At 40.5% G+C, this 13,686-nt stretch overlaps 1 protein-coding gene across 1 annotated transcript in view; it reads right to left on the reverse strand.

Annotated features, from left to right (window-relative positions):
* IGSF5 (immunoglobulin superfamily member 5) overlaps positions 1-13,686 on the reverse strand; it is a 47,243-nt gene that overhangs the window by 14,843 nt on the left and 18,714 nt on the right. The window contains 5 exon segments of the mRNA XM_030552224.1: positions 5,087-5,126; positions 5,128-5,161; positions 7,544-7,656; positions 11,923-11,947; positions 12,504-12,629. Coding sequence (XP_030408084.1) covers positions 5,087-5,126; positions 5,128-5,161; positions 7,544-7,656; positions 11,923-11,947; positions 12,504-12,629 — 338 coding nt within the window.

The following is a 13,686-nucleotide window of genomic DNA, read 5'->3' on the forward strand; positions in this document are numbered from 1 at the left end:
TTTCAAATCTTAGTGGAGGGAAATCTTTGTTTGTGCTCCTTGTTTTGGGGGTTGTTCACTCTTGGGACTAAGAGGGACTAGATGTCAATCCAGGCTCTCCAAATCTTTCTAAACCAGTCTCTCATGTTTCAAAAATGTAAGTAACAGCCAGGCAAGGCAGATTAATTTTATTTTTGTTTTCTCAACTTGTAAATGTCCATTTTTGCTAAGAGAATTTTACCTCTGTTTGCTGTAACTTTGAACCTAAGGCTAGAGAGGGTTCCTCTGGGCTATATAAATCTGATTACCCTGTAAAGTATTTTCCATCCTGATTTTACAGAAATGATTTTTTTTACTTTTCTTTCTTTAATTAAAAGCTTTCTTATTAAGATCTGATTGATTTTTCCTTCTTTTATAATCCAAGGGGATTGGATCTGGACTCACCAGGGATTGGTAGGGGGAAAGAAGGAGGGATGGTTAATTTCTCCTTGTTTTAAGATCCAAGGGGTTTGGATCTGTATTCACCAGGGAATTGGTGAAGCCTCTCAAGGCTGCCCAGGGAGGGGAAGGTTTTCGGGGGTGTGGGGGGACAAGAAGTGATCCAGACACTGAAATTTCTGGATGGTGGCAGAGTTACCAGATCTAAGCTAGTAATTAAGCTTAGAAGTGTCCATGCAGGTCCCCACATTTGTCCCTAAAGTTCAGAGTGGGGAAGGAACCTTGACAACTATTACAAAAAGTTTTCACCCTCAGAGTAATTCTTGACCTCTGTAAAAGAACGTGCCTGCAGTTACTGATGTAGATGTAAACCACCTTAACTTTGCCCTGTCTTCCTCTCTGATGTGAGAAATCAGAGACAGGCAACACAGCCCTTCCAGGGTCTGCCAGCACACTGGACTGACAGCTAGTTTAAGAGAAATGCTTCATCTTTATATTGCGAGACTATCCAGGGTTCCAAAAATTCAAAAGCTTATCAGACAATGGTGAGAAAATGGGAGATAATGAAAGACAACTGTCAAACTGTTCATGATAATGTTGCAACAATTAAAAGAGCTAGTGATGATTTTGATGTTGCATCTTCAATTGCTTTGAACATATCTCACACCTTTGCATTAGTGATATTTTTGTTAGCTAGCAGTCCATCTGAAATAGAATGGCTACCCAGAAAGATTTTTGATTATTTTAAGTAGTTATCCTGAGAAGTTTCTAAATTGCATAATATAGAGAAAGATCTAGGCTCACTCTTCAGTGAATTAATACCAGATATCATCAGAAGATAGTTCTCAGCTTTCTATATGTTGAAACATCTCATTCAAAATAAACAAGATTTCAGTGTGTTGTATAAACTCATAAATTTTCATAGAATATTAGGGTTGGAAGGGACCTCAGAAGGTCATCTAGTCCAATCCCCTGCTCAAAGCAGGACCAATCCCCAGACAGATTTTTGCCCCAGATCCCTAAATTGATCCCTCAAGGAGTGAGCTCACAGCCCTGTGTTAAGCAGGCCAATGTGCAAACCACTGAGCTATCCCTCCCCCCAAAGCATTGTTCTCACAGCAGGAATTGAACCTGGGTGAAAACCAGGAATCCTGACCACTAAACCATATGGGACTGGTACGGAGACTGGTATATGTTCCTGTCCACAGAAATCTTTAGTAAAGATGAAAGATTTATACAATCTGAAGAGAAACGAGAGTACATAGGAACTGAATGCCGCATCACTGACTCTTTCCTGAGAGAATACTGGTGAAGTGTTAGTGGGCATACTAAAGCTCTTTTACAAATTTACAGAATAAATTAATGTGGAGCAGACCAGCATTTCCTAAGTGTGTTACCAGCTGTTAGAGCTTGAAGCTACACTTAAGCAAGGAGGAGTAGAGAAGGGAACAAACAAGAGTAAAAATACTGAACTCTGCTTCTTCATGCTTCAGCCATATTGAATGGGCACAAGGTCCTACATTCACTTGTGTGGCACATACATGCTTTAAGTTGTATCTTTCATTTTAGATGCCAAACATGGTGAGTCAAAGGACTTGTAAAATTCGTGAGAATGTTAGTATCTGTACTAGTGACATGAAATCTGAAAACAAAGAAAATGTTATCAGGTGGCCCAGCAAAAAATCATGCAGGGAAAATGCAAATCTGTGTTGTTACTGTGATTATGCAGGAGTCGCAATCCCCATCTTCTACTATTACACTGGATAGAGAACTGTTTCATCTTAGGTTATATCAACACTGCAACAAAAAGAGCCGCAACTGTGAGTCTCAGAGCCCAGGTCAAGTGTCTTGATCTCGTGAAGCTTACGCTCTGGAACTAAAAGTGGCAGTGTAGAAGCTCAGGCTGGAGAACAGGCTCTGAAAACCGTTGTGGGGGGCAGGTCTCAGAGCCCAGGTTCCAGCCTGAGTCCAAAGGTCTACACTACTATTTTTTAGCCCCATCGCACATGCCCTGTGAGCCTGAGTCAGACCACCTGGGCTCTGAGACTCACTATCACAGGTCTTTTTTTGCAGTGTTGACACATCCTCAGACAACCAGCCTCTTGGTCCTTTAAGACTGGTGGAAGCACAACATTATGAGGCCTCCAAGTTTGATGGTATTGCAAGGCTTAGAGCTGTACCTAGTAATGCCCCTTCTCAGACAGTTCAGGGCTGCTTAGGATATTTATGTTGATTTTCAACATAGTCTTCGTGAGAATGCCCAGAGGTTTTGTTTTTTAATGTGTGAGCCTGGGTAGGTGGGGTTCAGCAATCCAGCTAGAAGAAGGAAAATTCTGATTTCAAATCAAGAGAATCAGGCCTGGCTAGCTGGCTTATAAAAGCTGTGCAAATCACACATGCTCTATATATCTGCACCACTGATCCCAATTTACAGTACATGGCAAAGGCCAAGCAAGCAATGTGTGAGTCAGTATCTGCTGCAAATGGAATAGCTTCAATTAATACAAAAGTGGGAGAGTTTAAATAATAAACTAGCTAGCTGTACTGAAAGCTAACTTTTCTTGAGCAAGTTTTATTTGAAAATGAGTCTTGTACTACAACTATTCATTCAACTTCAATTAAAAGTAACAGTAAATAGTAATCTGCATGAATCTACATGGAAACCATTATTTGGTCATATTTCATTTCAGTTGTTTTGTAACACCACAGAAAAAAACACTTGCATATGTGCAGCATTTTAAAGCATGTGCAGTGGAACCAGTATCAAGTAACCATACAAGATAGCAAAGGAAGTGATGCTGTGTGTGTCTAAAGTCACAATCTCACCCTTAGACTGTAGTCAGCAATGCAAGGCTTCATCACCTCATTCTGAGCATGTAACATCATTTGTGCCTATTTTAAATACATATTAGGTACCTAGTACTGGGCACTTAAACACATAAATACACCTATTCTTTTCATTGTGCATAGCTTCATGCAATAGCAAAATGTCCTAAAATAGTCCACAAAGAACTCACAGTGTAATGGCCTATCCTTGTGAGCAAATATGTGCTTCACTGTACTAGTGTACTTGTAACTTCTAGCAGCAACAGTAGTTTCAGATGCCAAATCAGATAAGCCTGAAAATCTAGAATAGCAAAGGACTGACAAAATGGACAAAACTCCCTTTCACTTCAGTAGGGCCAGGATTTCACCCTTGGAGAGGAGGAAGATGCAGGCATAAAAGGTCTTTTCTGAGTTTTTTTAGAAAAATAAATACATAAACCAGAAATATTTTGTTGTATGGCTAAGTACTTACTAAATCCCGCAATATCAATATGCCAAAGTGAACAAGGAAACGCTAGGGGCATTTGTGAAATTATCGAGTTAGCACTCTGACAAAAACACTGCATCATGAGTTTTGCAGACCAGCTTGCTAGGATCTGTCTACAAAAGAACTTTAGATGGAACAGGGTGGTTGGTCAAGTTGTCAAAGCCTTCTCAGGAGAGAGTAACACAAGAGAGGCCAGGGAGACACCTGTATATAGAAGTTAGCTTTTTAAGTCTCTGTAGTGGTCAAGGGACTGCAGTCTTGCCACATTGCTACTTTGTGGTAACCTATAACTTTATTCTGTACTATACAGGGGAGATTATGGAATTGAGCTACACCATTCTTCATGTCACTTTGTTGTTCCTACATTCACCTGAGTCTGTCAGTCAGTGTCATCCTGGTGCTTTCTTGTAACAGCTATTGTTCTCAGCTCCAAATCAAATAGACCAAGAGACTTACATGCTGAGAAGAACAAAAATCATAGAGGAAATGAACTTCCATATAATCCTGATCATGAATTACTGAGGTTAGAGAAGCCAGCTCAGCTAAATGTGTGAGAAGATAGTCTTGTGAATGATACACTGCCATCTTTTATGCCACAGAGTATGCTCACATTTCTTTTCTAACCAATGGCACTTTGATAATGGTCCATCCACTTCTCCCTACTTCCACTGAAATTAAAGAGGAAAGTTTCCTGAGAGAAGTTCCGGTAAAATAGCCATCGCATTAAAGCATGTTCCAAGGGCATGCCCCTTAGTGTACTTTATACCTATATCACCACGTCATCTCAAAACATTTTACAACATAAGGGCCTGATCCAAACGCTGCTGAAATGAATGGAAACTCACCCAGTGAGTTCAGGGTGGTTTGGATCAGGCCCTATGTACATACAGTGCTACTGAATTGCAGCATCTTATGAGCTACAGAACACTAGCCAACTATTGCACACAAAAGCAGGGAAAAGTTGCACACTGAAAGCAGGGCAAAAAACTCCATAATCTAATGGGACTGGGTGGTTGGGACTAGAAAAGAGCATATGATAAGGAGCCTCGATCTTGCGTAGTTATATCCCAGGCTGATAAGAAGGTGTAATGTCATTATAATAAAAAACAAAAATCTTTTTAACCAAATTTTAGATTTTTAGTTTTAGATGCAAATCTTAGAAACTAGCATTAGCATCCAGTGTATGTCCTGAAAAGCAGGCACTTCATAGAAGCTAAAAGGAGATAAAGTTGAAGGCCAGAATGGAGCCCTACTTGGCTTTTAAATTTCAGAGTCCTGTAGAAATCCATGATCTAAATATAGTACATATTGGCTATATGAAAATGTTAAGATCTCAGTGGGTTATTTGCCAATTACCTCTGATGAGGAACTGACTTCTAAATCTTCTTCTGGGCGAAAAGTTGGAAGCCATTGGGGGAAGAGGGGCGATTCCTGTAACAGAAGAATATGTAAGATCATTGTTATTCACTGTCCAACATGGCATGAACCATAAATCATTCCGGTATAAAAATAAAATCTGATTTGTTACTGGGGTGTTTTGCAGAATTACTTCTGCCTAATGAATTTTCAAGGAGCTCATCTAGGACAGTGGTTCTCAAAGCCAGTCCACTGCTTGTTCAGGGAAAGCCCCCGCAGTTCACCACTCCAAGCCAATGGGGGCTGCGGAAAGTGGCGGCCAGTACATAACTTGGCCCACGCTGCTTCCTGCAGCCCCCATTGGCCTGGAGTGGCAAACTGCAGCAGTGGGAGCTATGATCAGCTGAACCTGCGTATGCGGCAGATAAACAAACTGGCCCGGCCCGCCAGGGGCTTTTCCTGAACAAGCAGCAGACTGGCTTTGAGAACCACTGATCTGAGACTGTTGAATCTTCTTGCTGAAGTTTATCTAAGCTTGTCTAAGTATATACTTTATGAAATAGCAAAATATTGCTTCTGTGTACCCTGCAATCTTCATAGTAGATGCACTTCTTTATATTTAATTGTTTTTTAGGAAAAAGTGTGCATAGTTGGATTATATGCTGTGTGCAATCATTTTACATCCTTTAATGTCTGATACAGAAAAAGAATCTGATTATAAATAAGTGGCAAGCAAGGATTTGAGGATTTGGTTGAGATTTACATTTATTTGTTTATATATGTTCAAGAACAGGCCTGTCTGGGAGCTGGAATTTGTATTACATTAGTCGTTTATTGCTAAAATCTTAACTCTAGTACATTTTCATACATATATTCAGCAACATGGAGAAAAGGATTGCAAAGGACAATTGTTTTTCCTTGCATTTCTGTGGGGAAACATAAGCTGTTCAATGAATTGGACTCTTTCCAACTTTTGTACCTCCATCTACATCTTCCAGACGTGGTATAGCAGTCAGTGGTCTACCAAGTCCCTAGCCACAAGTCTGTGGTCACCATTGGTGAATGCAAACATTATAAAAACCACCACATTAAAACGTGGTTGTTGGGTTTTTAACCTCCCCCACTCCCAGGATTATATAGTCTATACAGTTAAGACTAGAGCTGAGTGAATAATTAGTTTTTTTGGTTCTGTGGCCAAACCAAAAACACAAGAGGAAAAGTCAGTTATTTTAGAACTGAAACTGTATTTTGATATTTCTCACTGCAAAAAAATGATTTGGGTTGAACTAAACAGTTCAAATGTCAGTTTGAAATGGCATTTTTTTCAAGAATATGTGCCTTTGGAACAAAACATCAAAATAGTTCATTTTGAAAATGTCAAAACTAAATATTTCAACATTTCAAAAAAAAATCAGCCTTTTTTGGCTGAACTAGTCACCAAATTTGTCCTGAATTCTTGAATGTTGTTAGTGTTCCCAAAAATGTATTTGTGGGGTAATTTACTATTCCCTCTCTCCTCAGCCCTCACCCAAAAAAAACAATTGCCCAGCTCTTATTAAGAGTTCTGCTACATAATAACAGAATGTACTGTGGTGGGAAGCTGACCATGTCAGTGGGGTTCACCATTCCATAAGTATATCATCCAAAAATATATCATCCTCTAAGAATATCTCTGTGCTATTGTATAAGATAATAAACCAAAGAAATACCCACCCATGCCTGAAAAACTATGAGAATATTGAAATGTTACCCAGAGATATCATTCCTAGAGTAGTACTTTTGTGGGTCACCCTGCATGAATGAACAATACAACATTTATTGCTTGAATTAACTAAAAAAATATGGTAGAACCAACTGCAATTATTATTAAGTAATATGGGTAGCAAAATAATAGTGATGGACGAGCCTTAAAACAATCATAGGTGCGATTGTATTCAGAAAAGCATCCAACGTTCCAAGAGTTAGCTAAACTATTGGAATATCTGCAAAACTGGACTGGAAATCTCATGCCCACAGGCTTTGTTGTGATGTTTCTTGCATTTTCTGCTTTCAGTCAAACTGTAAATCACTGCAAGAACAGTCTTTCTTGTGGGATTCTGGTACCTCCATCTTTGGCCCTCGCAGGAATTTGGAAATGAAAAGGCACATGGAAGGTTTTTTTTTAATAACCAAAGTTTTTACAACTTCACAAATGCTCAGTTCACATGTTCACTTAGATTTTTGGGCAAAGGTCCACCCCTACAACTACAACTGTGTTTGGAAGCCTCCAAACACCCTAGCATTCTGAGAGATCTGAACTTTCCTGAATAGGGTCAGGCACACATTGTGTTTTCCATAATTTATTGTGTATTCTAAGACTTTATTTAAGTAGCACAGAGTAAAAAATGCACATTTCTTGGAAATAGGTAAGCCAACTCTATTACGCTTGCTTCATTATCACTGACATGTTTGACTCACTTGGCATTTGTTTTGTGTACACTGGGTCCTCGGGACTGTATCCAGAATTGTCATTACCACTGCTTCTCCTGGTCTTCACACTACCATCATTGGTTTTCTTAGTTGAAACTTTTCTGGAAATAAAAATTCCAATCATTAAAACCTACATTCTATAAGCATTCTTAGGCAGTATCCAACAGAGAGAGAGGCACAAATTCTCAAAGGTATTTCAGCACCTAACTCTCATTGATTTTCATGGTAGATACCTAAATACCTTTGAAGATCTGGGTCAAAGGACTTGCAGATGTATCCAACTTCCAAAAAAGTAAAGAAAAATAATGTATAATCCTTGAAAGAATTTACCTACTGCATGCACGGTCTTGTATAAATCCTAACTAGGATTTGCTTGAAAAGTTCTGATCAGCTACTTAATAACATTTGGGAAATTAAGATGATTAACATCTTAAGACTTCAAATCTGTGACCCATTTCAAAGTTTCTGTAAAAACTAAAGCACAACCCCATACTCTGACCTCGATTGTGTGATTTAACCACAGACCTGCATTGGGAGCAATAGAGGAGTACCCCTGTGCACAGGGGAACTATGCAGTCTGCTCTCTCTGCCTCCCCACACCATACAGGAGGGTGCAAGCAGCTTCCTGTGGTTCAGTGGGCCAGTTTGGTGGGGAGGCCAGCCTATGGCTCTCCCTCTACCTCCCCCCCTCCACGCTCCCCTTTGGGGTGAGATGCACACCTGGAGTTAAATGGAGGGGGTATAACTGACAGGTCTTTTTGCAAGCTGTGCAAGGCAACAGGAGGCTTCTTGTGTGCACCCTCCCAAACACACCATGTAAAGCTCCGTCACAATCTGACCTATGGCCCTGATCCTGCAAACATTTACACACATGCTTAACCTCAAGCAGGTGTGTCATCCCACTGAAGTCAATAGGGCTACTCCTCCGTTAAGCACATATGTAAACATTTGCAGGGTGGAGACCTACATTTGTAGCCAGTGGTATACAGATAATACATCTCTATTTATCACTCTGTTGCGCTACAAGGGATTTTACTCGTCATTTATTCCAAATAGCCCCAAGTCTGGGGTCCTCCAGGGCAAGCTGCAAGGCCCATCTCTTTACCCAGGCTTCTGGGGAGAAACAAACCAGCTAAGGGCAGGGGTATGCAGAAGAAGGGCTGGGATTTGTAGCTGGAGTGGGATTTTTTTCTTTGTTCCCATTATGTGGGGAAATTGCTGCATTTATTTCTGTACTTTTAACATAATGTACAAGGTGCCTAGACTGTCCGACAGGGGCATTTTCACTGCTTCTATAGATCTAAATAAATATATGTTAGGATCAGATGAGTAGACTTCAATGAGTTTTTTAAAACCCTATATGAAACCAGAGTCGTTCCAATGCAGTATTTGGGGACAGCGATCACTCATTTATAGACATAATGAGAAAACAAATGCACCAGTGCTACAAACACGCTCATATAACTTTAAACAGATGAGTAGCACCTTTGTCTTCATTGGACCATTCACATGAGTAAAGTTGCCCATGTACTTAAAGTCTTTGCTTTGCTGAGTTCCTAAATTCAGTCTAAACCCTAAGGCCCTGAGCCAGCAAAGTACTGAAGCATGTGATTAACTTTAATCATGTGAGTAGTCCCACTGAAATCAACAGGACTTCTTGTATTAGACTAGGGACTAAAAGGCATGTAGCATTGCCTGAAGCTACAACTTAATTTACCATGGGCCCAGTTCAAGCTCCTTTTTATTTTAATAATATGTGTATGCAGGAAAGAAGCAACCAGACATAACTGTTATGCCCTGCCTTGCACTCCTTCAAAACCTGTGGAAAAAACACTGTGTGGGTCCTCCGTGAACAGAGACCAGAGGGTGTGGGCAACCTGGATGAGGACAAGAGATTCAAACATTGTGTTTTAGCATGTACTCTCCCTGAACTACTGACTTCATCTGTTGTGTAGATTACCTCTTCAGAGAATCATATGGTATGTCTACACTGCAATTAAAAATCCATGGCTGACCCATGCCAGGTGTCTTGGGCTCGTGGGGCTCAGGCTAAGGGGCTTTGAATTGCAGGGTAGACATTCAAGATCAGGTTGGTGCTTGGGCTCTACGACCTTGTGATATGGGAGGATCCCAGAGCCCTAGCTGCAGCCTGAGCCCAAATATCTACCCAATGATTAAATAGCCCCTTCGACCAAACCCTGTGTGCCCGTGTAAGCTGGCACAGGCCAGTGTCAAACTGCAATGTAGATATACCAATAGGTCCAGCCCTAGCAGGATTAATCTATATAGTGAATCTGGTCAGTACTCAGAACAGGATCCATAATGACAGATACTTTTGCAGCAGTTTTATTTGAATCAAAAATACAAATTGACTTAGACCTGAATTTGGCCTCAGATGCTTTGTTGATTTAGTCCAACCAGTTTATACATCTGTACCTGATAAATTGGTTGAAACAATAATTACAAACAGAATAACAAAACACCTGGAAGATCATGATATGATAGGGACTACTCAGCATGGTTTCTTCACAGGAAAACCTTGTTTCACTAATCTCTTTGAATTCTTTTAATGGGTCAATAACATAGTGGATAAAGGAGAACCAAATGACAAAATGTATTTATGTAGTGTTGTTGTACCTGTGTTGATAGATTATCAAGCGGCTGTTGACAAGGTTTCACACAAGACGTTACTAAAGAAGTTAAGTATCATGGGGTGAGAGGGAAGGTATTTTCATTAATCAAAAATAGCTAGGAGACAGAAAACAAAGTAGGATTAACTGTCCCAGAAGCATATAATAACTATAGTTGGATTCACAGTGGTCACCTAAAAAATTAAAAAGTATAACACAAAGTACCCCCACTGAAAGTTTTTCTGTTCACGTTAGTTCTGACAAATAGGATCTTAATACTGATTAACAGGATCCTACATTTTAAGGTGTTTCAACCTAATGCAGTAATGCAAAAACAATTTGTTTGCTTTGTATTCAGACATGTCTGATACTAAGTAGGAAGAGTTGACAGTTATCACTGGCAGCTTTTTATATAGTATAACTAATGATCCTTAAAAAAGCAGGGGACATCATCTAATTTGTCTGCCAAACTGTCTCATTTAATTTGCATCAATCTGTCTCAGTTTCAACCTTTCTTCTGTACCACAGAAATTCTAGTCGGATTATACTCTGTGCAAGTTGTAAATCTACTGTAATCTTGACTGAAACTTGGAAGAGAGAGCTATTCTGGTGCACAGTGACCTCCTGTGGAATTTGTTGCAAATGCTAAGTGTGAGGCTGGAGGAAGTCTGGTGCAAAATAGGAATATCTAGAAGTATAGGATCAAATCTAAACCCACATTCAGTAAAGAACTTGAGCATATGCTTAATTTTTGGCTACCTGAATATTCTCATTGGCTTTATTGGGTCTGCTCACATGCTTATAAGTTAAGCACATGCTTAGTTATATTGCTGAATCTGGAACTCAATTACTAAATCATTTTGATCATTTTCAAAAGTTTTATGGGAACATCAGTTACAGTTTTCAGTAATATGGTGTTGCTAGTTCGCTCCAATGAGTGTAATGGGCAATTTTCTGATGGGGGGTTATTTTTTTCAAAGGTAGTGATTCACAGTATCTGTTATAACATCCAATAATGTAGACTTGATTGTATAATCATTTTGGGGAGAAAACTAAAAGTGGAATAAGATTTTGGGCTGTACCTCTAAGGCTATGTCTGTCCTGCAAACAAGGGGTATAAGTCCCGTATAGCTCACACTAACTTGATGAGAACCGGCACGAGTATAAATAATAGTGTAGCCACAGCAGCACCGAGGTATGGCTTAGCCGTGCCGAGTACATACCCATGGGGATCGGGCAGGTTTGTACTCAAGACAGCTAAGCGGCTGCTGCTGCCCGTGCAACCCTGGTATGCTGCTATTTATACTCGCTAGAGCGAGTATGTGTACACAAGCAGGAAATCACACCCGTAGCTTGCAGTGTAGCCTAAGAGGCTCAGCGTAAAACTTGCATCCCAGGGTGGGGGAGGGTGATGCTGGTGGCTTTGAGCCACTTTTGCTTCCTTAGGGTTCTAGGCTGCTGAGGGGAGCCAGTGAGGCCCCAGAATAATTTAGAAGGGGAGCCTGTGGGTGACAGCACTGCTCAGAATTCCCACAGTGCTATAGGATGTGGTCCTCCCCCACCTCTTCTGGCACACCCCTTATGCCTAGGCTTGCAATAGGGGCCTTATAGGGCAGTGTAAAGCTGCCTTGCACAGTTCTCTCCTGGACAGATCTGGGGCTCTAATGGCTCTTTTATGGTGCCGTAGAAATATACAAGGAGCATAGCAGAGGGGGAAATCCATGGTATTCAACTTACCTCAACTCCTTTTGATAGGTGGACTCTGAAAGAAAGGAAGAAATTTTTTTAAAATACAGCAAAATAAAATAAGGCTTGCTACTGAGATTCTCCCACTTTCTCACAGTTCAGACTGTATTTTAATACAGAAATTGTCTCATAGCTCTCCTCCCCTCCTGTCTGCAGTCACAGAACAGCCTGGTGCACTTACTTACATGGAAAATTAATGCTAGGAAAGAATTTACTGAATGCATTTGTAGCTGGTGTACATTGTATAGCTGTACAAATCTAGGTGTAGATGTACGCTGACTTTCAATGAGATTTGTATTCCAAGTCATTTAGCCACTTTTGAAAATCTTACCCTTCCTTTTTACTACTGACGGAAATACTAACGAGCCACCAATGCTACTGGAAACAAGTTATATCAGAAGAACTCAGCAGGCAACTGTTTGTAGTATCTACAAGCCACTGGTTAACAGAATCACCTCTCTGCCCTGAACAATCCTTACCAAACTGTGCACTGTGCTTTAACTGAAACAATAATAGATTAAATCTAATTTAAGGTTTAAAAAATGCAGAGCCAGTAGCAAAAATCCATTTACCTTTGTTTTTTAGGCAGCAGTATATTATGATAAAAATAATAATGATCAGAAGAAGAAAACCAATTGACAGTGTAACTGCAAGTATAATAGTCCGTGTCCGCGTGCTGTCTTCTTGGTTACCATTTTCTATTAAATGAAATGAAGAAGCATTACACTAGCAGAGCTGTGACCTTTCTTTTTCTGAAGCGCATGACCAACTTTCTGGAAGCATTATTAAATTACTGGTTGATTATTTAAAACAAGAGATGGATTGTGTTTTCATTTGTGTTCAAAATGACTTTACCCTATATTGATGATACCCAGCACCACAAAATACCTTGATCACAATAATTCTTTGTTACAATTATTCTACTTTATCTGCTAGTTATATTTCTGACAAATCCAGGCTGCTAATTTTCTTCATTCTTCCCATTTAAATGTTTTTTGTAGACATTCTGAGCCCAATCTAAACCCTACTGAAAGCAAATGGGAGTCTTTCCATTGGCTTCAACAGGTATTAGATCGCATTCATTGTGCATAATTCAAAAAAACCTCTGTTGTCCACTGTAAAGGACAAGCATGTTAACAACACATCTATTGAGTTTGAGATTGCTAACCTTGACACATTCCTGCCTCCTAGACTATAACATATAAGATTGCATAGTGATGTACAATATGTATTTACATGTTTTCACATAACTATGATTCGAATTTTTTTTAACCTATAATGCTAAATCCGGTGGTTTCAAAATCATTCAATGTATCCCTATTTCTGGTTGCCATAAACAAAAGGTGCTCACCATATATCCATCGAAATAATCAACATTAAAATGATAGCTTTTACCCTTTAACTAGTTGTCAACATACAATAGACCAGAGGTGGGCAAACTACGGCCCGCGGGCCACATCTGGTCTATGTGACCTTCCTGCCCAGCCCCTGAGCTCCTGCCCCGGTAGGCTAGCCCCCAGTCCCTATCCCTGCTGTTCCCTCTCCCCTTCAGCCTCAGCTCCCTTCACCGCTGGCGCAATGCTCTGGCTGGCGGGGCTGTGAGCTCCGGGGGCAGCGTAGCTGCAGAGCCAGGGCCTGCCCCGGTGCTTTGTGGCTGGCTCCAGCCAGGTGGCACAGCTGCAGCACTGCCAGCCACTGGTGCTCCGGGCAGTGCGGTAAGGGGGCAGGGAGCAGTGGGGTTGGATAGAGGGCAGG

The sequence above is a fragment of the Gopherus evgoodei genome, chromosome 1, assembly GCF_007399415.2.
Source record: "Gopherus evgoodei ecotype Sinaloan lineage chromosome 1, rGopEvg1_v1.p, whole genome shotgun sequence".
In the NCBI taxonomy this organism is placed as follows: domain Eukaryota; kingdom Metazoa; phylum Chordata; order Testudines; family Testudinidae; genus Gopherus; species Gopherus evgoodei.